We start from the raw sequence: 23,420 nt of genomic DNA on the forward strand, positions 1-23,420 counted from the left end.
GAACGCCCATGAAATGCTGGGCGTTCCCATATGCTAATAGGGCTGCCTGACGCCCCTCTCCGCCCCCTGTCCTGGGTGCATGCACACCATCGGTCGCAAGGGGGATGCAAATGAATTTGAATAACCCCCACAGAGTGGTCCCTGTAAAATTAGACATTACCTTTGATGAAATGATGGGAGTAGTGTAAAGCAGGGACCATCACATTAGCATACAGTGGTGGGTAGGTCACATTTACTTTAATTGCTTGTGAATGGGTTTTGGGAATGGCTTAATTTGCCTTTCCAGTAAATTGCTGGGACTTATAGTCCCACACAGCAGCAGAGTCCCACCTTCTTTTTCCGTATCCTGGCCGCAAGTTTGCAGTTTACACGCAGGACTATACCGCTGCAGGTGCGCTCTGCGCTGCTGCCGGTCATGTCACGGCCGCTGAGAGGGACGTCATAATCTGCACGAATTACACACACTATATTGATAATCAGCCCCGCCCTCCTCGTGACGTCTGCATGTCTACGTCCGCCCGCCCCCCTTCAGCAGCAGTCAGTCCCATTCAAAGCCGTGCGGTACGTAGCAGGGGGGAGGGGTTTCGGGACGTAGAGGTGGTGCGCGGCAGCAGTTTAACCGGAAGAGGACGCATGCGCAAAGGTAGCGTCTCAGTCCAGATTCGGAGCTCGGTGAGCTCTGCCTGGCAGTGCTGCCTCTTGTGTTCCGGTGTCACACTGGGTGATGTGTTCCGCCGGTGCCCGAGGGCGCAGGCTGCCGTGTATACCTCTGTTCCCAGTGGCGTGGAGCTACAAGCGGCAGAATGCCCTGTCTGACTTGGGCTGCTGGTATCAGCGTGCCATTTAACCTTATAGGCTGATAGGGCATGCTGGAACTTGTAGTAGCACAAATAGCCTAACCCTGTGTGTCTGTGGAAGACTTCAGGCTTATACTTGTTGTTTCACATATGTTATTTTCTGTGTTATATAATCCTGGTCCTGAATAAACGGTCTTCCCCATGCAGTATTATTATTAGTATTATCAACATTATAATATATTGTGCATGTAGGATTTTGTGATGAGTGACTTCAGCTCTTTACGTTTCAGGGATAGGAACAGATTGGCAATGCCCAGAGATGAGCAGACTGTTGATAGAGGCGTTTTATGGAGGGTCCCACAAGCAGCTGATGGACATGCTTCTACAAGACATTGAGGGCAGTGTTCTGTATAGTCTCCCTGCTAAGAAATGGCACTGGAGGGCCCGCACAGCTGCTCTGTACTTTATGCAAGCTGTTCCACCCAGTGATACTTACAGGTAATGTTATATACAGTAGTTAGGAAATAACTCAATGTGACATTGGAGTAATGCTGGCATGTCTGGTACCCTGCCCAGGTCCACCTTGTCTTATTGCAGATGTTGTCTGCTCTCACAACTGCATTTTTGTGTGTGTGTGTGTGCTTAATTACTTCTTACTAATGCTGGGTACACACCAGAACGATTTGGGCTCAATTCTCCCAATTTCGTTGCATCTAATGACCGATTGTATGTAAAATGAGCATACATGTTTTCAATGCGATTCATAGAAACATAGAAACATAGAATTTGACGGCAGATAAGAACCATTTGGCCCATCTAGTCTGCCCCTTTTTTACCCTTCAGGTAAACTCAACCCTTTTTAATCCTTATTTCTTTGTAAGGATATTCATATGCCGGTACTTGTGAGTTATCCGGACGCCCGATTTCTAAATCGGGTCGGATCGGGCACATCGCATCGCATCGCATGCGACCATCGGATGCGATGCGATGCGATGACCCGATTTTTCCATAGGAATCAATGTTAAAATGGACTGAGTCCATTTTAACATGGAATTCAATGGGAAAAAGGGGTCCTTTTCATACCCCTACTATCCAAGTGGGCATGGAGTTGGATATAAACCTGTGGCGAGCGTAGCGAGCCACCGAGCCCGAAGCGTGGCGAGCGTAGCGAGCCCCGCGAGGGGACACGGAATACCGTCCCCTCGCGGGGCTCGCTTCGCTCGCCACGCTTCGGGCTCGGTGGCTCGCTACGCTCGCCACAGGTTTATATCCAACTCCATGCCCACTTGGATAGTAGGGGTATGAAAAGGACCCCTTTTTCCATAGGAATCATTTTAACATTGATTCCTATGGAAAAATCGGGTCATCGCATCCGATGGTCGCATGCGATGCGATGCGATGCGATATCGCATCGCATCGCATCTGATTGTATGCCTTAACTTAAGGCATACAATCAAAAAATCGGGCGTCCAGATAACTCACAAGTACCCATATGCCTATCCCAAGCATGTTTAAATTGTTCTACTGTCTTAGCCTCTACCACCTCTGATGGGAGGCTATTCCACTTATCCACTACCCTTTCTGTGAAGTAATTCTTTCTAACATTTCCCCTGAACCTACCTCCCTCCAGTTTCAGTGCATGTCCTCGTGTTTTATTACTTGTTTTCCTTTGAAGAAAATTTCCCACCTGTACTATGTTAAAACCCTTGATATATTTGAAGATTTCTATCATGTCCCCCCTTTCCCTTCTCTGCTCCAAACTATACATGTTAAGATCTTTTAGTCTATCCAGGTAAGTTTTGTGATGTAGGCCATGAACCATTTTAGTTGCCCTTCTTTGTACACTCTCCAATGTATTTATATCCTTCTGAAGATATGGCCTCCAGAACTGGACACAGTATTCCAGATGAGGTCGTACCAATGACCTATAAAGTGGCATTATTACGTCTTTTTTTCTGCTACTGATTCCTCTCCCTATGCAACCAAGCATCTGACTAGCCTTCCTCATTGCTTTGTTACATTGCCTCCCTGCCTTTAAGTCACTTGAAATAGTGACTCCTAGATCTCTTTCCTCCTCAGTAGTTTCCAATATAGTACCCTTGATACTATATTGAGCCTTTGGGTTTTTGAGTCCCAAGTGCATAATTTTGCATTTTTTAGCATTAAACTGTAGTTGCCATTCTCTTGACCAATTCTCAAGTTTACTTAGATCATCAGTCATTTGATTTACCCCTCCTGGTGTGTCTACTCTGTTGCATATCTTTGTATCATCTGCAAAAAGGCATACTTTCCCTTCAATACCATTTGCAATGTCACTGACAAAGATATTAAAGAGCACTGGTCCAAGTACAGATCCCTGGGGTACTCCACTGGTAACATGTCCCTCCATAGAATGCACTCCATTTACGACAACTGTCTGTTTCCTATCCTGCAACCAGGTTCTTATCCATTTAATTGTTTTATAATCCAATCCCACACTTTCAAGTTTATTTAGCAGTCTGCGATGTGGGACAGTGTCAAATGCCTTACTAAAGTCTAGATATGCCACATCTACAGCCCCCCCTTCATCTAGTATTTTGGTCACGGAGTCAAAAAAGTCAATGAGACTTGTTTGGCATGATCTCCCTGCAGTAAAACCATGCTGTTTTGGATCCTGTAAGTTGTTTAATTTAAGATATTCCACTATTCTTTCTTTTAATAGTGTTTCCATTATTTTCCCTACTACTGATGTAAGGCTCACTGGTCTGTAGTTACTTGCTTCTTCTTTGCTTCCGCTTTTGTGCAGTGGAACTACATTTGCTTTTCTCCAGTCCTCTGGAACTGCACATGTATCTAGTGACTGGTTGAATAAATCTGTTAATGGCGCTACCAACACATCTTTTAGTTCTTTTAGTATCCTTGGATGCACTCCGTCTGGCCCCATTGATTTATCCACTTTCAGTCTTGAAAGTTCTGTTAGGACTTTCTCCCTAGTAAATGTACCTCCATCTACCTTATTTTTATAAATGTCCTTGCAACTTAACTGTGGTCCCTTCCCTTCTCCTTCTATAGTGAATACAGAGCAAAAGTAATTATTTAGCTGATCTGCAATTGCCTTGTCTCCCTCCACCAAATTCTCAGTGTCTGTCCGCAGTCTTATTATTCCTCCATTTGATTTTCTCCTTTCATTTATATACTTAAAAAAAGTTTTGTTTCCTTTATCTACCGACTGAGCCATTTTCTCCTCAGCTTGTGCCTTGGCACGCCTGATCACTTTCTTAGCCTCTTTGCGTCTGGCAAGATACACTTCTTTGTCATTATTATTTTGAGTCTGCTTGTATGTCCTAAAGGCCATCTTTTTTGCTTTTACACTAGTTGATACCTCTTTTGTAAACCACACTGGCTTCCTTTTCCTGGTACTTTTCTTAACCCTTTTGATACAAAGGTCCGTTGCCTTTAGTATTGCACTTTTTAATTTTCTCCACCTCTCCTGCACTCCTTTCATGTTCGTCCAATCCGCTAATGAGTCGCTTAAACATCTCCCCATTTTTGCAAAGTCAGCCTTCCTAAAATCCAACACCTTAGTTTTTGTGTGACTGGAGTTGGACCCTGACTTGATACTAAACCATACTGCTTGATGATCACTGGATCCCAGGTTCTCACCCACATATATGTCTGATATCCTGTCACCATTTGTGAGTATTAAATCTAATATTGAGTCTTTGCGAGTAGGCTCCCTCACCAATTGCTTGAGAGAGGCTCCCTGTAGGGAATTTAGAAATTTGCCACTTGTAGATGATCTTGCAAAAGACTCCTCCCAATTCACATCAGGTAGATTAAAGTCTCCCATGATTATGACTTCTCCCTTTAAAGCCATTTTAGTGACATCAAGCAATAGGCTCCTGTCCAAATCCTGCCCCTGGCCTGGTGGCCTATAGATGACCCCAGTACGAATAATGTCCTTCTCCCCCATTTCTATGGTCACCCAAAGGGCCGTCCCCGCCGGTCGTTTGGTCACTTTAGAGATTTTACCTGCTGCACTAAAGATTTGTCATCTATATTGGATTGGGTACAGATCGTGTACTCCAATCCAATTGTACAATTTCAGGAAATCGTGTCATAGTGTGTTGCTCTTCTTATAAGTGAATCTGAAGTCAGATACAGATGGCAGATAAATATCCCTGTAAATTCATTACACTGGGTTTATCAACCACATAATAACAAAGCCAGATTAAGGGGGGGGGTCGTCTTTTGGGGGTCAGTACCCCGGGCCCCCTTCTCTGAAAAGCCCCCCACCAGCTGCCACCGATCGGACCTCTGTCATGGATCCATTCCACGGCACTGCAGAACCAGCACAGGCTGCAACGGCTGACATCTAAACTGTGAAGTTCCAGCTGCACTGTGGGGTAGTAGATGGGGACCTAGCTGTGGCAGCTAGCGATAGCGAGGGGGCAGGACGTCACAGTTTTTCATCCCACCCCCGCCACAGATCGAATTTCTCTTACTGATCTGATCTGCGACGCTGCTGCCCTGACAACCACCGGGGCTGTATAGCAGAATAGGACAGCTGAGCGATGGCTCAGCTGTCCAATAAAGTCCAAAAGCAGCAGCCTGCAGCTCAGTGATTGGCTGAGTATGCAGGCTGCAGGAAACGAGGAGGCAGGGTTACCTTGGAGAGTGGAGCCAGTGGTGCTGTTTGGAGAGAGAGGAAAGTGCAAGCTCTCTCTCCTGTTTTCTGAATGTAGAGCATGTCTGCCAGCGGGTGCCGTACAGGATCCCGACAGGCATTTACCCGATGTCGGGATCCCGACTGTCAAAACACCGACAGCCGGGTTCCTGACGGCCACCTGCTATTTTCCCTCGTGGGGGTCCACCGTGCCCGCAGCGTGGCGAGCGCAGCGAGCCGGCAAGGGGCTTGGTTGCACTCACCATGCTGTCTGGGTCCAGCCAGTTGGGATCCCGACGTCGGGCTAGTGACTGTTGGGATCCCGACGTCGGGCTAATTACTGTCGGGATCCCGATTGTTGGACCCCTGTACCACACCCCTGCCAGCAGCAATATAAAAGCAAGTCAGGCTGTACAAACTTGTTTTCTTTCTTGATGTTACTTAATGTTAGGTTCTCAGGTTTATAACGTGTGTATATGTGTGTGTGTGTGTATGTATATATATATATGTATATATATATATATATATATATATATATATATATATATGTGTGTATATATATATATATATATATATATATATATATATATATATATATATATATACACAGCACAGTCGTGTAATGTAAGTACTTGTGCAAGACAGAGGGAACCAGATCTTATATTTGAATCCTAGATGTGAATGGGTAAATGTTCTGGAATGAATCATAGAGCTGCAGGTAGTACAACCCGTACACCGATAGCAACCACCAGGTTTGGTTTGTGTACCAGGGGTGACCTAGAAGATATGTCAGTCCGTACTACCATCATGCACAGGTCTCCCTCTTGTATAGCATGACATAAGATGCGTATTCTTTATCATATTGGACGGTTGCCAAAGAGACTTTACTGTCGACACCACTGTGTAGTCCGCAGTACTAAAAGCACGTACCCAACCAATCACATCTCTTTTCATGGCATCAGGAGCTTTTCTTTTTAGAGCCTCGTCTCGAGAGACATTGTTAACTCTGTCCCTAGCCATCTCCAGAATGTGTTTGGAATATCCACGAGCCTGAAATTTGGTCTTCATTTTATCCGTATCCTGTTTAAGTAATGTATCGAAACTGGTGATTCTCTTCACCCGCAGCAGTTGTGAAAATCGGAGGCCGTATTTCAGCACCGTGGAAAGGTGGCTTTGGGTCAACAATAGTGTGTTCCAATCAGTTTTCTTAGTATAGATGGATGTGCAGAGTTTACCCTCAACATTAGTAATACATACGTAATTAAATGGCCAATATATTACCCAGCATAAGCCTGTGAGAGAGAGAGAGTACTAGCCAATCAGCTCCTAACTACAGATTACAGGCTGTGCTTAACCCCTTGAGTGGTGAGTTTTGCTGGGGCAGTACAAACCTACCAGGGCAGGTTTGTCCTGCCCCAGCAAAACTCACCACAGAGCTGTGGGCCATCCCCCCGGGGGGGGGGGGGGGGGTGCCCGGACAGGTGATGCACCACTGGTGCACACCTTCTTCTTAGTGGTATGGCCGGAAATTTTCCAGGACAGCCCGCTGTGGCAGCGCAGCTGAGCCCGGGCATACCACTCAAGTGGTTAAAGATGACAGTTGAGAGCTAATTTTAGTCACATGATTTTCTTTGCAAATAATCCCAATTTAGCCAGACATTGGAATCTGCAATATATTTGCATCACTGGTACTGGGGAACAGTGTTCCTCTTCTTGTTGTGTGTGTGCATATAAACCTTAAAAGTGAATGAATAGGTTATTAGGTGCTGGAATTTAAACCTTGATTTTGTTCAATTAAATATCTGCAGTATAGAAGGAAAACATACATAGGACACTTCCAATGAATCTCTGCAATTATCTATAATCTAGATTATTCTGGTTTTATGTCACACATGAATCCAGTTTCTTGGTCTCAGAGCTAACTTGTTGGTGAAGAACCATGTTTGGGCCACTTTGGGTGACACCTGTGAGTTTATTTAGCACCCAGGCTTAGCAGTGCTGCCTGTCTCTCTCCTGCAGGGTCTGATACTGCGGTTGGAATATGACCGCATGGACAGGGCCAATCAAGGTCATCCTCATTAATCTTCTACTTGCACATAACAATGACTGATAATGATCTGGTATGGTTGGATTTTAATCAGGTATGCATTTTGCCTGGGGATTATAAATACAGCTATGGTGAACCAATTGTTCAGTTTTGCTTCAGCTATCACAGTGACACTGGATAATAACTTATTTCAGCTTTATTATCTGGCAGAGGCGAATAGTGCACATTGAGCCTTATTCTAGTTCACTCTTTCTGACAAAATCCTTCTTAGATGGACAAAACCATGTGCACTACAGGGGGGCAGATGTAAAATGTGTAGAGAGAATTGGATTTGGGTGAGTCATTTTGTTTCTGTGCAGGGTATATACTGACTGCTTTATTTTTACACTGCAATATAGATCTCACTTTGAAGTAAAACCCCACCCAAATCTAACTCTCTCTGCACAAGTAACATCTGCCCCACCTGCAGTGCACATGGTTTTGTCCATCTAAGAAGGATTTTGTCAGAAAGAGTGAACTAGAATAAGGTCCATTGTGACAAGAACATTAGACTTGTCAGTGTGTGACAAGTCTTATGTTCTCCATATCTATAATAGCATTAAAGAATATTGTAATGGGGTTTACACAAGGGCCCACCAGCCCGGCCATCGATTCGATATTGACGGCTGCCAGCGGCGACCAGGGGGGACAGACGGCGCGTGCAGGGGGGGTATGCTGCATTGAGCAGCATGGCACTGCTTTCAATCTAGTAAATCGAACCAAAAATAGACTTGCCTGCACATCTATTTAATTCTAAGCAGATGTTTTGGCCCTATTAGGGCCTACACACATGCCGATATTAAGGTGTGTGTGTGTGTAGGGGCTATAGCGACAGCAGTGCGCGTCTCCACGCATTGTTGTCCCTGGACGAATTTGATGGGCAGTGTCCATCAATCTCCTGGATTGGCAGTGTTCTCCACCATCTCGCTCAGCACACAGAGCTGACCGCTTGCTCTGTGTTTGGACTGTCAGCGGTGTGTCCTGAGGAATAGCAGTGCAGCACTGCCCGAGCTAGCATACATAGGTCGCCCTGCACACATCGCTATGTGTGTAGTGAGCATTACGTTTTGTTTTCTTAAGCTATTGTAATATTTATTTAAAAATCAGTAATGTTTGTATGTGACATTTATATAGCATACAATGGTACTTCTGTAGTTTCACGGCGCCAGCATGGCGCCGTGCTACTTCCGGGTTCTACGCTCGCCACGAAATATGTCAAAAAAAGTAACTTAACTCCATGCCAACATGGATAGTTCATACCCCCACTATCCATGTTGGCATGGAGTTGATTTTAAATAGCGTGGCGAGCGTAGCGAGCCACCAAGCCCGCAGCGTGGGCGAGCGAAGCGAGCCCAGCAAGGGGACTCAGACGCACGGCGCCATACTGGCGCCGTGAAGCTACAGAAGTACCCATACAATATACCATAAATGACAGTTGACTCAGCAATTCCTGTTTCATTCCCAATAATAATGGCTCTAGGCCAGGCACTCCCAAAAATGGTCATCAAGACACCATTTAGGCTGCGTCTACACATTCCCTTTTAGCAGGATGCATTTGAACAGGATCCTGTTTAGCAGGATGCAGCTTCTTGTCTACACCTTGCGTTTTAGCGGGATGCAGCAGGATTGTGTATTTATCCTCTTGGGTAAGCATCCTGCTAAACAGCTCCTGTTTGACTGCAAATTGCCCTCACAATTGTGCCGTTAGCCCCTGCAGCAAGCATACCTGATGCAATATGTTTGTGAACCGGGATATCACTAAAACCTGCACTGTTAAGTAGTGTACACCCGGTGCTATATACTTTCTATTCAATCCCGATCAACTCGCACAGTGCCGTGTACACATTCGATTTAGATTATATAATACAGATCTGTACTATATGGTCTTGCCTGCACAGTCTATTTTTCTATTTGGTTTTGATGCCGCGGGGCTGCGCATCAAGATCGAATGGAGGACCCATGTTTGACGTATGCGCAGCCACATTTCTGCGCATGTGCATACCACAGGTGCACGCACCCAAGACTGCGGGCGGGTGGCGTGGAGCGGGAGCGGATAGTCACGCCCATGGGAACGCCCAGCAGTTCATGGGCATAGCCATTGAAATTGCCCAGTGACGTGGGCGCCTGTGGCGTGCAACTGACATCACCAGATGTCAGCTGCCTGCTCACTTCCTGACGAATGTCCATGCAGATCTTAAGTTACCTGAGAGTAACCTTAGATGTGCGTTGGCCTTCCACATCATTCAATTGTCCGCGACCATCAAATGATGTGTTCCCCCACAGCCTGTGAATGGATGTTGATGTCAGCTGCCCTGCCCCCCACCTCACTGGGCGATTTGCATGGGAACGCCCATGAAACGCTGCGTTTGCCATGGCCACACGCACCCTTCGTCTGCAAATGCACAGAAACATGCGCATACACACATTATCGCTATGAACAAACCAAAATAACCCCCAATGTATAGTCCTGTGCAAGTTGCTGATTCTAGTTCAAGCTTTTGGTTGTGTTCGTTTACGGGCATTTTTGACATGTATCTAAAAATGCTCTGGCATGTACTTTAATCTCTAACACAGCCGTGTCCTCCAGCAAATCACAAGGTTATCTCCATCTTCAAGGTCAGCATCACAAGACATCCTGTGCTCTCGGTAATAAGCTAATCAGACATTACTCACAGACACACACCCCATTAGTTAAACTTAAATTACATTGACCTAACATAATTTAATTGTAATTCATTGGATTACCTACATTTTACTAAGAGAAGAGTTTGCACGAACACATAATCTAGCACACTGGCAGGCTATCCAGTGTTACAAATGTAATCTTAATGGTTGGCTGTTGTATTCTTTTTCATGGTGATCTAATCTCTTATCAGATCTGATGTCTGTGATTTTTTTTTTTTGTTTTTTTTTTAAATGATCACTTTCTAACGTTAAATTACAAGTTATGTGTATATACTGTAGGTATTTTTTATTTAGTTTTTAAATTGCTTTTATATATTTGTTGAAGCATTATGTCGTAGCCCCTTTGTGTACTTTTAAAAATATCAAGGAAGCTACCATGGTATTTAATTCCGAGACGATTATTAGGGAAACTAAAACAGAGGTCTCATTGATATCTACTTCATACCACTCACATTTTAGTATTTCACATAACATCAGTTTACAAACAATTGAATTCATTTTATACTGCTAGGCGGTATAACAGCATATAAATCTGTTCTATAGGACTGAATGCTTGTTCGCACCGATCAACTTTTTTTTTTCTCGTGGTATAAAAATGGTAAAATGATACGTTATCAACTATTTGTTATGTGTTAAATGCACTTTACCAGTAAATGGAATGAAACACACCAACGGCTTATGGAAGACATATTTTCCCAATGCATGTTTGTGAATGGGCTCTAAGAATAATCTGCTTTGTGGAATGCAGAAATGTTGTATTAAAGTAAAAAGCTGCCATAAAAGTGGGCTGCCTGCTGAGTTCTGTTATGCTGGTCAGGTATGGTCATGGCCACTGGATGCCATTATCAGTACACAAATATATAGGTTAGAATCAACTTTTTTTTTCCACTAGAAGGCAGAAGGATAGGTAATCCAATGACTGCCAGGTGCCTTATAACTCTCACCTTTCAGATATAAACCCGTGCTTTAACCCGACTCACCTGGACGCGGGTTGAAGCCCCACAGTCACACATGGATAATGGCCCCGGGTAATGCCCAGGTAATCACCCTTCTTACTGGACCCAGGTCTTCTGGTGGCCCAGGTCTTTGGTCTAACAGTGGACACTTGTATATATCATCCAATAGCTAATGTCCCCACCATTGAACTTTATTTAGGTATGATCAGGGTCAAACCTTTCACACCGAACCTTGGCACTGACTTTGCAAGTTCTGGGAATAACCCTGGTTGTGGACCTGGTGGCTGGCTGGTGAAAAAGTATGGGGGGCTGGCTGACGAGACAGACAGGAGGCTCACTGAAGCTGCAGAAACAAGGAGGATGACACAAAAAGAGCTGGTTTGTCTGGGGGGAGTGTCAAGGTTATTCTCAAGAGGCAAGATTTACTAACTCCTTTCCCTCTTTAACCTTGTGACAGTGCTGCCCTGCCTATTTTGTCTCAGGCCCCACACAATTTCGGATGGCAGCTATGAGTGTATCTATGGGAGCGTAGGAAATGGATACTCGTGCATTGTGCAGAAATAAATTTGTACAAGATCTTGTTTGCCGATGTCATTTTACTGCTTGGAGTGATTGGCAGTCCTCTTATTTATTTTTTTATTGCATGTGTATGAAAGTATCTGTAGCGGACAGATACAACCGAATATGTTATCCAATGTCCTCTTTTATAAATAAATATATCTATTCAAATTAACATACTAAAATATTTCTTTCCTACATCACTGGTAAGATAATAAGTCTGGCAATAGTGAGCTTTGAGCCACCCTTCATACCTGGTGCAGCGGTTTAGAAGAGATGCCAGGGAAAAAGTTCTGGAATTCATAAACAATTAGGATATTTCCAGAGCCGCACATTTTCTTTACCCCTCCGATCTTTAAAAGCCTCTTTTCAACCAGACTCTGACCATCTGTCCTTGATGACCTAACCCTAGACAGGAAGCTGAAAATGACTTAAACGGTGTTAACTTTGATTGATGCTTCATCCCTTTCGGAACAGGTGTGTTCAACATGGTTGCACATATCAACTTACAGAGTTCCAGGTACATGGCTCCATCAGGAGAACACAGCTAATGTGTCCTTTCATCACCACATACTCAGCGTTCTACGCATCTATTAGTTACTTGACCTCTTTGTTCGAGTTTCAGCCATGAATATACTGTACAGTTTAAATGTTCATGTGCGTATGGGTTCTGATGGGTGTATATGTGTTAAATTAGATAATTACCTAATATCCTCAAGCTTAAAGTCTGGTCATTTTATTTTCAACACTTGAAGTTACAGTTACCACCTGTTGGATCAGTTGCTAATGACAGCCAGACTGCTCTGCAATTACTTACATAAAACCTACATCTACGTAAAGTTTATTGAACAACACAAAAATTCCTTATCCATTGGCAAATGGATGCATTATTCACTGTGTCGTTAGTTTGACAAACACTAATTACAGCACCCCTACACACAGGTAACTTGTAAAAAGTACATTTTTTTTTTCTTTTTGTGTTTTCAGATGAGTTTTGTGAGGTTGATTCATAGTTGTAAGCTGTAGCACAGCCACTTCATAAAGTTATGCGAAAGCCACAGGAGGTGTCTTAATAAAAAGACACCCAATGCCGATTTCTCTAAGCCGTTACTGTGTCCCAAGTATGCAGCATGGAATCAACTACCTAAGCATTGGACAGTCTCCCTCCTGGTACGTTGAAGCTGTGTACAAGGAGTGAACAGAGAATTTTTGGGCAGATAAGAACCATGTGGTCCATTTATACTGCTCATTACAGAGGCAGAACTCTAGGAGGCAATGGAGTCATCTGCCGCCGGGCTCCTGCTCCCAAGGGGGCACCTCTCCTCCCCTGCAAGTTTGAATCAGTTCATTGAAAGCCGTCAATATCGCTTCTGTGGCTGCCTCCCCCTCCTAGCAGGACCATAGACATCACATTTAAACATAATATAGGTAGCATATATACATACATACATACAGTACACACGCATACATATATTTATATAAGGTGCTGTGTGTGTTTGGAGGGGGTGGGGGGGCACCAATATACATATGCCACTTGCCCATTATATATATATATATATATATATATATATATATATATATATATATATTTATATTTTTATATATATTTTATAAATAAAATCATCTCAGCTTTTACTTGTTAGTTTGAGTAGTATTTCAATGTAAAACTAAATGTCCTCCTAATTTTTTTCCTTTCACAAAGCTTTAGTTAAACCAAACTGCCCCCTCTCCCAGGAGCAGTGCCTGAGAAGCCAAGGGCACTAGCAGGCTATACATGGCAGTATAACTTCAAGTTTATGCTCCTAATAGCTCTGATAGCTTATCTTGTACAAATAAAAATAGTGTGTAACATTGTATACTGCCCCCCAGGTGACTTCATATGGATAAAAGATATTATTTGTAACAAACCCTGGCCCTTAAAATAACCCTCGGGGGAAATGTTCTACTGCATTTACTCCCTGAAGTCTGAAAAGTTTATTTTACAGACAAACTGCAAGCGTGTTACACCACAGAGGCGGGGGGAATGTTCTGAAGTATATTGCAGAAAGAAGTGGTGGTTAAATGGATTGATTAAAATAAAACTCAATGTGTGGATTCAGCACTGCTGTACCATCAGGAAATTTTATATATATTTTTAAACTAGATATAAATGTAAAATATAATCTGTGTATATTTCATTGTACAGTATATAGATCTAGATAGAGCCTGCATAAATGTATTTTGAGATTGCTACTGCAAAGTACTTTTGTAATGTTAAATATCTAAAATATAAATGTAAAGTTGCCTTTTCTCAATAGGTTATATATTAAAATACAATCATTTATTGAGTGAGTATTCATCTATTTTGCTAAATAAACGATGGGGCAATCATTTGATATAAAAACACATTATTTATTGGATGATTCTTGTGTGCAATTAAAGTACTGAATAAAAATCAGTGCACTTGTCTATGAGTTTCCAAAGTTGGTTAGTGCACTGTTCAATGATCTTCATTACGATGCTCAAGAACATTTAACGGAAAGCTAAGGAAAAGTTACAGAAAACCATCAGTGTGCTGCTGTTGTATAAACCTGATGCAGGTGCCTGATACCACTGACTTGGTACTTGGTAGAGGATTTATATTCCAGGGGGACAATGGCCCCCAGAAAATCTACTGTACATTGGAGCACAGAAATACTGCAATGTCAATTTATCCAGACTCACTACTATAGTTGCTGCAAAAGCTTTATTTTACATTACACAGTATTTTGGGCCTTATTTTGGTTCACTCCTTCTGGTAAATTCCTTCTTAGATGGAAAAAAAACCATGTGCACTGCAGGGGGTCACATGTTACTTGTTCAGAGAGTGTTATGGGCCCTACACACTGAGCGATATTCAGCCACTTTCTGAGCGATTTTACATAACTGCTCAGAAAGTGGCTTACTATAGCTGTGTGTGTAGACCACACAGCAACCCAGATGCCCGGCCCCGCGATACAGAACAGCCCTGACTGTTATTGTCGCTCAGAAAGCCCACACATATCTGCTTGTGTGGTGGCCTCTGAGCGATCAGCTGCCCTGAGCTCCCATGATGTCGCCCCTGGAGAAGCCGGAGCGCATGCAGTGGGAGCAGCTTGCGGTGATAGTGGAGAGCAAGCCGAGTCCTACCCAGCACTGGCAGCAATCTGCCATGGCGCCCCAGCGGCTGACCACTGCGAGGAGTGAGCCGGGAAGAGTGCTCCCCAGGCAGTGCAATCCAGGATATTGAGCAGGAGGACGCGCTGCTGCGGGGCATCTCTGAGATCAGCTGTCATTCAGAAGTGTGGCTGACTTCCCGGACGAACATGTAAAGGAGCCACCACAGTGGTGATTATTTCCTGTGTGTGTGTGTGGGCATGGAAAACAATGATTTACAGGCAGTTTCCCTTGTCAATATCTTGGATATTTAGTAACAAATATTTGCTATTTATTTCTAATTATTAGGAGCTCTGTATTTAGAACCCTATTTTCATAACTAACCCACATTGAATCAATAAGTTGTTGTAGAGTTAGACGTCTATATCAACGTTTCTTGAGGTAGAAGTCATGAGTATGCTCTAATATGTTAATGTGTTTGGGGGGATGACATTATATCACCAACATTTATGTTTAAGGGGGGGGACCCACACTATATGGCCAACTTTTATTTATTTGGGGGGGGGGGGGGGCACTATTGCACCAACGCTTACGTATGACACTACCCCAGGCTTTATCAAAACCCATTATTGAGAGATTTGAAATCTCTCGTGCTGCATCTCCCATTATGAATCTATGGCACAAATCTCTCTGTGTGTGGCCCATTATCAGAGAGATTCAGTTTAAGGGAAATCTCTCATGCTGAATCTCCCGTTACGAATGTCTGTCACAAATCTCTCCATGTGTAGGGACCATTAGATTTGGGTGGGGTTTTACTTCAAAGTGAGATCTATATTGCAGTGTAAAAATAAAGCAGTCAGTATTTTTCCTGCACAGAAACAAAATAACTCACCCAAATCTAATTCTCTCTGCATATTTTACATCTGCCCCCTGCAGTGTACATGGTTTTGTCTATCTAAGAAGGAATTTGCCAGAAGGAGTGAACCAGAATAAGGCCCTTGATGTGAAATCATTGGTATGAATTCTTGAAGAAAATTTCTTTCCCTGGTGCAAGAAAAATAAAATATTAAAAATCGAAATAAAAAGTAAATCATTGCTGCTGTTTGGTTATTTACTGATAGACCAAAACACCAGTTTTTCCTACCTAGAATTTCTGTGAGAAGCTCAGCTAAGCTACTACTTATGAGTCATGTGCCATGGGAATTATTAAAGGTAGGGGTCACTTAAATGTGCATTACTGCATTTCACGGTGCTATAGATTATGGAAATAAACTCACCAAGAATTTTAGAGTATAGATGCTATATTGTATGTGTGTATTCATGTGATATGCACTAATAAATGGGGTGATTTTTTACAGTTCGTAAAGTTGTCATAAATAGCTATTTCTACAAAGACAGCATGGGAAGAAAGCATAGCAATCTCTACCGGTGCATCCCAAGAATAGAGGAAGTACATGACAAATGTATATATCAATGTCCTTTCTGTAGTTTCGTGTGCTCTGATTGCTGACATTTTATAAAATGAAGTAGGGTGAAACAGTCTGTTGTTTATTTCTTAGGTTCAGGCACAAATGGGGCAACATTTTGTCAGTCTGCGATCGCCAGTTACTTTGCTAGTAGTCTACATTGTTTCATGTAAACTAGTTATTCTAGATTTATATTTTCCAGTATCTCCTGCAGGACTGTAAAGAATAAACAGATTACATACTTCAATATTTTTGGGACATTCCATCCAATAGATCACATGTGGGACTAGACTAAAATGACATAATTTGCCATTAATCCCCCTGGCGTATACCCTTTTCACGCAGCCAATTCAACCCACTTTATTGCTAGTCAGCCAGGGTTGGGGCTCTGTGTGAAAGGGCAATCCATCCCAGGTAGCTTGCAGGGTTGGTCACGGAAAAGACCTGGATTATGGTCATTGGAGATGAAATTGGTGCTCTCCATAACACTGGTCCAGTCTGCTGTGTGAACGGGTTTCAAGCTGTGACAAGGCTTGAAACCTATATTTAGTGACACACGCTGGACCTGGAATTTTGGGATTAAAGGGGTATTACACTTCATAGACGAAGTGGGCGAGATGCAAGAGGGTGCATTGCTCACTTCGTGTCATGGAGAATGCTTTATACAGTTTTCTTCTTAAGTTTTCCCTACATGATCCAGTGTATGTCCACAACTTTATATTTTTATTTCAAATGAAGTTTTTTCCTCTATAGCGCAAACATAAATATATATAGAGTAGTGCCCGCAGGGGCTAAATTATAATGGAAATGTCGTTATGAGTTGCATGGTTCACATAGTGGCTAGCATTTAAGGCCCCCATACATTTCGCGATTTGGGCCTGATGTTACCCAATTCGGGCAGATCGGGCCAAGAAATCAGGTGAAATTGGCACGAATCGCAAGTGTATGACATCTGATTGGATGCACTGTGCCAAGCACATCAGATCGGAGTTGGAGGTCGTATGTGCTGCACATAAGTAAAACGGTCTGTGCATCCGCCAGCGGCACATTGTGGGTGCTGAGCACCCCCAACTATATAGCATACAATATAGTTTGGCGGACGGCGAGCAGGGTGTGGTGGAGAGAATTGAAAAATCCTATTCAGAAGACTGGATGTTCATTGATTGACTGAGAGAGCTTTTCAGCCAATCGGATGCTCCCAATTTTTTTTAAATAATATTTTTCAATTCTGCTGCAGCTCCCCGGGTTTACATATGCAGCACTCCCCACCAATCAACACACACACGCACACTACTGTTAATTTAAACTGTAACTAGATAAATCACAGATACAGTATATATAGCTTTAGGGCTGTTTCACACAGTACGGTTCCTGCCGCACGGTGAAATCCCGTACGGCCAGGGAGCCGTGCCGCACTCAGCAGTTGTGAATGGACACTATTGTGTCCATTCACACGGGACGGCCACGGCCCGGCCGCACGGCTGCAGCCGGATCCCCCCACTGGAAGGGACGGCTGCCGGGCTGTGGCCATCCCTGCCATTATAAAATTCTGAGTGCGGCGCGGCTCCCTGACCGTACGGGATTTCACCGTGCGGCAGGAACCGTACTGTGTGAAACAGCCCTTAGGAGCCAGTTACATCTCCGAGGGGCATTGAGAGTACAGCAATCTTTATTCCATAGTGGCATCACTTCTGTCATGTGAACTGATAATAGGCCGCTTCATGATGAATGTGGTTAAGGTGACTCTCCCACATGCCCTCAGTATTTTAAAGGTATTTCCCAACTAACGGGAGACTAAATCTCATCCACAGGTTACCCAGTTCCTTTCCATGCAAGCAGCATGGCCGCACACACTCCATTGATGTTGCTTTACACTTGATAGGGAAGCATGACTGTACTTTATTCACTATTGGAGTCGCTGGGAAGGATCCGTTGCCTTCTCTGCATCAGTCCAATGCTCGCCACCTTCGCAGGGCGGCATCGGCAAGTGTGTGTGTGCACTTACAGATGCAGAAACCCTGTCAGGTCCGCGGTGATCGAATAGTGTGTACGGATACCAAACCAGTGGGTAACTTGTTCAATATACCCTACCAATATGTTGTATATCTGTTTATACTGTTTGACAGCCAGATAGACAAATATATCAAATTATATAGCAAATTGTGGATTTTTGTGCTCATTTTGAAGCCATGTTTTATTGGGGCCAGGTGTATGCATGCAGAAGAAAATGCAGATATATAATTGCAATCAATGTGCTAGTGTGAATGAACTCCTTTGTTCTACTTTTAGAAAATAGTATACATAACAGCTGAATCAGGGCTTGTCTTGTTACAGTAAGTGACAGCTATTTAAAGCTTTGCATGCTTGGGCGTGTAATCTGCTAATATTGCTATGTGCTGTATTTGTAATATGTTTGGTCCTTTCAGTATTTTTATAAAATGAGTGGTTGTTGACCTATTTAGCAATAGTTGGCTAATTATCACAGTCACAGAGGATTAATACACTTTTATCAGTGTCCGAAGACACAATATGGCAAATGTAGCCTTGTTTTAAAACACAGAATGGCCAGGGTGCAGCACAAAGTTCTATTGGAGGTGGTACATTTGTTTACCTAATAGTGGCCGTACACAGGTCTGACATATTTAATGCAGAAGTTGGACCTGTTTTTCTTTGAACTCCCCGGGAGGCCTCCTTCCGACTTGGCTGTTGATGTGAGACTTTTTTTTTTACATAGCGATAAATTACATGCGATTTATCTCATGTAAAAGAATCCATGGAGATACATCACATGGTACTAAAAAATGCCCACGATTTTCTGCTGGGGTTCCGATTCCAATTGATCTTATCTGCTGCACATAAGATCTCTAGGATTCGATCCGATGCACACAGGAATGCGCATCAGATCTGATCTGATGTCAAATGCCTAAGATTTGGGCCGATTTCACCCGATGCATCAGCCCAATGCCGGCATCGGCAAGTGTGTGTGTGCACTTGCCGATGCAGACACACTGCCGGATCCACGGGGATCAAATAGAGGCCCTTATTCTAGTTCACTCGCATAGGCAAATTCCATCTCAAATGGGCAGAACCATGTGCACCTCAAGTGGGGCAGATGTAACATGTGCAGAGAGAATTCGATTTTGGTGACTTACCGTATATACTCGAGTATAAGCCGAGGCACATAATTTTACAACAAAAAACTGGGAAAACTTATTGACTCAAGTGGGACCCTCACTTGAGTATAAGCCGAGGGGGGCTTTTTCAGCATAAAAAATGTTCTGAAAAAGTAGGCTTATACTCGGGGAATGTATGGTATTTTGTTTCTGTGCAGGGAAAATACTGACTGCTTTATTCTTACACTGCAATATAGATCTCGATTTGAAGTAAAACCTCACCCAAATCTAATTCTCTCTGCGCATGTTACATCTGCCCCACCTGCAGTGCACATGGTTTTGTCCATTTGAGAAGGAATTTGCCTCTGTGAGTGAACCAGAATAAGGCCCAGTGTGTACGGACCATTATTCAGATACCAAACCAGTTGGTAAAATTGTTCATTATACCCTACCAATATAATCCAATCTCTATCTCTTTGCATGTTCAAAATCTAGATACGTGTCTGTGACCTACGCCACTGTTCATGCTGAAAGCTCTCTTCCAGATATAGAAGTCTTTACAGATATAGATTCCCAAGCTGTGATGCATACACGTGTACGGACACCACTGGCAAGCACCAAAAATGATCTAAAATTATTTTCCTAGCAATCTGACTTATGCTGGGTCACTCTCATAAGTCTGCTTTACCTAATTGGCACCCCCAACGTAAGTTTGGTCTGGTTGTTTTGGACTGAGCAAATTTCAGTTCATAGGACTGTCCAACTTAATTTCATTTTATAATTGTGAGATCCCAAACTATAATATAAAATAGCCGTACAGTATAACCCTTTGCATCAGTTTGTAAACAAAAAATTATTAGTAAACTTTATTTAACCCCTATACATTTCAGATCAAGTAAGATCTATCTACACAGTTGATTTATTTGATTGTAAATATTATAAGAAATGAAGGAAGGGAGCCCCCCACCCCCAACCAACATGAAACTGATATGTGGCTGAAACGGGTGCCATCTGTCTGGCTGAAATTAGCATGAAATTAATGGAATTAGTTGTAGGTTAGATTAAAGGGCAGAGGTGGGCTTGTTGTGTACATCTTCCCTTTAGCTCTACTGTCTGCAGATCATAAGGAATTCTTATGACACAACCCAGGCTCAAATTGTATCACCATTTTATTTACACATTAATAACCCCAGACAGTAAAGAATGGAAGGGATATTATATCCGACCTAGCAGTTTTGAATATTTTTTTTCCTTTTTGGTATAAATTTAATTTTAATTATGTGTTGCAGTTATGGCAGAAGCTTGGATCATTTTAGTTACAAATAGCATGATGTCAGTAACATGCCAATGTGAAAATTAAAGGTACGATGACATATGGACTCCTAGTCCCAGAGAGCAAAGGGTCCAAATGCTGAAAGTCAGGAGTCTGTTAATGAATCACTTAGGTTTGTCAAGGTGCGATGTTGTCAGTGTTATGGTAGTAGAGAGGTATTGAACTCTGACAAAAAAGGTGCAAACACCAACGTGTCAGGAAGAGGTGATGAGGTGAAAATGACACACTACTAGTGAGTTGTTACAACACAGAATGATATGCGTATCACTTTGTGTTCCTTCTTGCTTATGGAGGTCTAAAGTCAAGAAAGCATCTGCTTATCTAATTTTGTGGATTAAACACAATAGGTCTTAGTAATGGTTAATGTGGACCCATTAACCTCACACAATGGAGGCAGACGCGTGTCAGTACTTTAGGAATTAGTGAAATCACAGAAGCACAAGGCACTTTGATGCTGATTTATCAGCGACTTTCTAGAACTTGTTGCTTCAGCCGTTCTGCTCCCAACTGTCAGTTTTCATACACATGACTAAAGCTGATGGACTGGAGCACGTGTTTTAAAACTTTTTACTTATGATATAACTTATTGATAAAAGGACCACTGAATAATTTATTGATAGGTTGTATTTTGTTTTCTACCACAAAACATGTAAAAGGTTCCGCCTGATCAGGAAACCCCCTGCATCTGGATGTTGGCTGGAGTACTATGCCTTGATTTTAGCTATTGCATCAGGTCTATTTATTACATAATGTGTTTCTGAAGATTTCCATGAAATAGCTACATCCACCATGGCTGTAACTTTCTTGGAGAACAAAATCTTCACCGTCTTTTCTCCTGTGGTGCCCATTAAGGATGCTAATCCCGGGGCATTTTTTCAATCCCGGAACCGCCAGAAGGATGCAGTCGGCAGGTGTTACGGCCGCCAAGAGCGGTTGTCGCGAGGCAGTCAGTAGGTGTTTTGTGTGCGGTCAGGAGCCGGAGGGTTCTGGCGGCGGAGGTGCGGCATGCGTAGCGTGACATGACCAAGTCACGCTGCGCAGGCCACATGCCGGGGTCGGAAACAGCCGAGCAGCATCTGAGTGGGTTGCGCAGTCTAATCCTGAAAATCCCAGAGATTTTGGGGCCAATTCCAATTGATCCCGACGATCCTGAAATTGGCCACCCTAGTGCCTATACACCCTAGAGCCTCAATACGCCATGTGCTGCTAGTGAGCTGCACCCGTGTTGTAGTGCCTTTATATGATCGAATGCGATTTAATCCAAATGCTTCATGAGACTGCGCTGACTCATTTGATATGCAACACTTGTATATCTGTGTGCGACTGAGTCTGTATATGAAAAACAATGGAATTTAAATGGAAAAAAAAAGCAGTGACTGCTGCATCATAGCATTTTATATACAGATTCAGACTCCTTTGCACATAAATGTAGAAGTGTTGCATATCAGTTTGGAGGGGGTGTTGGAAGCCTCGCTACTAAAATGCCCATTTGCAAGAAGATGATGCTTGGTGTGCACAAAGTTGCATGGGACCCTGGTGCACCAAAAAGGGATATTTGACCTACCTGCAGCAATGAGGACACAGCTGTTCCTGATTATGATTTTTAAAGCTGCATTAGAAACATGACGGCTTCTGATTGGTTTCTACAGGTACATACAACAAATTGTGCCCATAGCACCACCCTTTCAAATAATCCCCAGTATGGTCAAGAATTGATTACTGATTGTGATAACCTAAAGTAATGTTGCAAATATGTTGTAGATTTTGGCGGGACCACAAAACTGTGATTAATTGGTGGGGAACAATGGGTGGCTGGGAGGCGAGTGATAATCGTTTGAGAAATGCAACCACAGTCCACTTTGTTGCTCCTTAATTACAACAAAGGAATGCATATATAATTGACCTTGAAATTGAGAAAAAAATGTAGGCTGTGATGAGGGAGACACAATTATGGCTAGGTAGAAACACTGGTTGATGTTTTAGATAGTGATGAATAATTGGTGCCTGATTCCCATGAAAGAAGAGAAGGGGAATCCAGATAAAAAGCATCTGAAAACACTTGCAACCGATGACTGGCATGTCTGCAGAGGCTCAGATTATTTTACACGTTTTAAAATGTTGGTACTTGTTTCCTATCTGGGCGCCCGCTAAGTTAATTGCGCACCATGCTATTCTCCGTAGAAAAATCGGATCGCATCGCATCGTACACATACACGATATTGAACGATGCGATGCGATGCAATCCGATTCGATTTCCCATAGGAAACAATGTTAAATGGATCAATTTACCCAAATCAGCATAGGGAAGAATGGTAAATGGGCCAGAAACCCCCAAAAAACCCACAGAGCAGTGGAATGTCCCCCCAAAAGTAGTTGACGCCACCCCGCCATCAACGTGAACCCGAAGCGTGGCGAGCGCAGCGAGCCCGCGAGGGGCGGCGGTACGCGTCCTCCGACCATTTCATGCCCTACTATCCACTAGGGCATGGGTCTTCAAACTGTGGCCCTCCAGATGTTGTGAAACTACATGTTCCAACATGCATTGCCACATTTTTTCCTATAAGAGCATGTCAAAACTGTCAGGGCATGCTGGGACATGTAGTTCTACAACATCTGGAGGGCCACAGTTTGAAGACCCATGCACTAGGGCGTGGAGTGAGAATAGAA

General features: G+C 43.2%; 1 protein-coding gene across 6 annotated transcripts in view; it reads left to right on the forward strand.

Annotated features, from left to right (window-relative positions):
* The first annotated feature begins 456 nt into the window (after positions 1-456).
* Positions 457-23,420, forward strand: part of QTMAN (queuosine-tRNA mannosyltransferase) — a 234,959-nt gene continuing 211,995 nt past the window's right edge. Inside the window, exons 1-2 of one of the 6 annotated variants that reach the window (XM_083153853.1) lie at positions 457-561; positions 1,088-1,295. In XM_083153853.1, the coding sequence (XP_083009979.1) occupies positions 1,117-1,295 (179 nt within the window). In that variant the 5' untranslated portion in view covers positions 457-561; positions 1,088-1,116. The other 5 variants (XM_083153851.1, XM_083153852.1, XR_014450815.1 and 2 more) reach the window with 5 other exon arrangements.

This window comes from Crinia signifera, chromosome 7 (genome assembly GCF_055691185.1).
Source record: "Crinia signifera chromosome 7, ASM5569118v1, whole genome shotgun sequence".
NCBI lineage: Eukaryota > Metazoa > Chordata > Amphibia > Anura > Myobatrachidae > Crinia > Crinia signifera.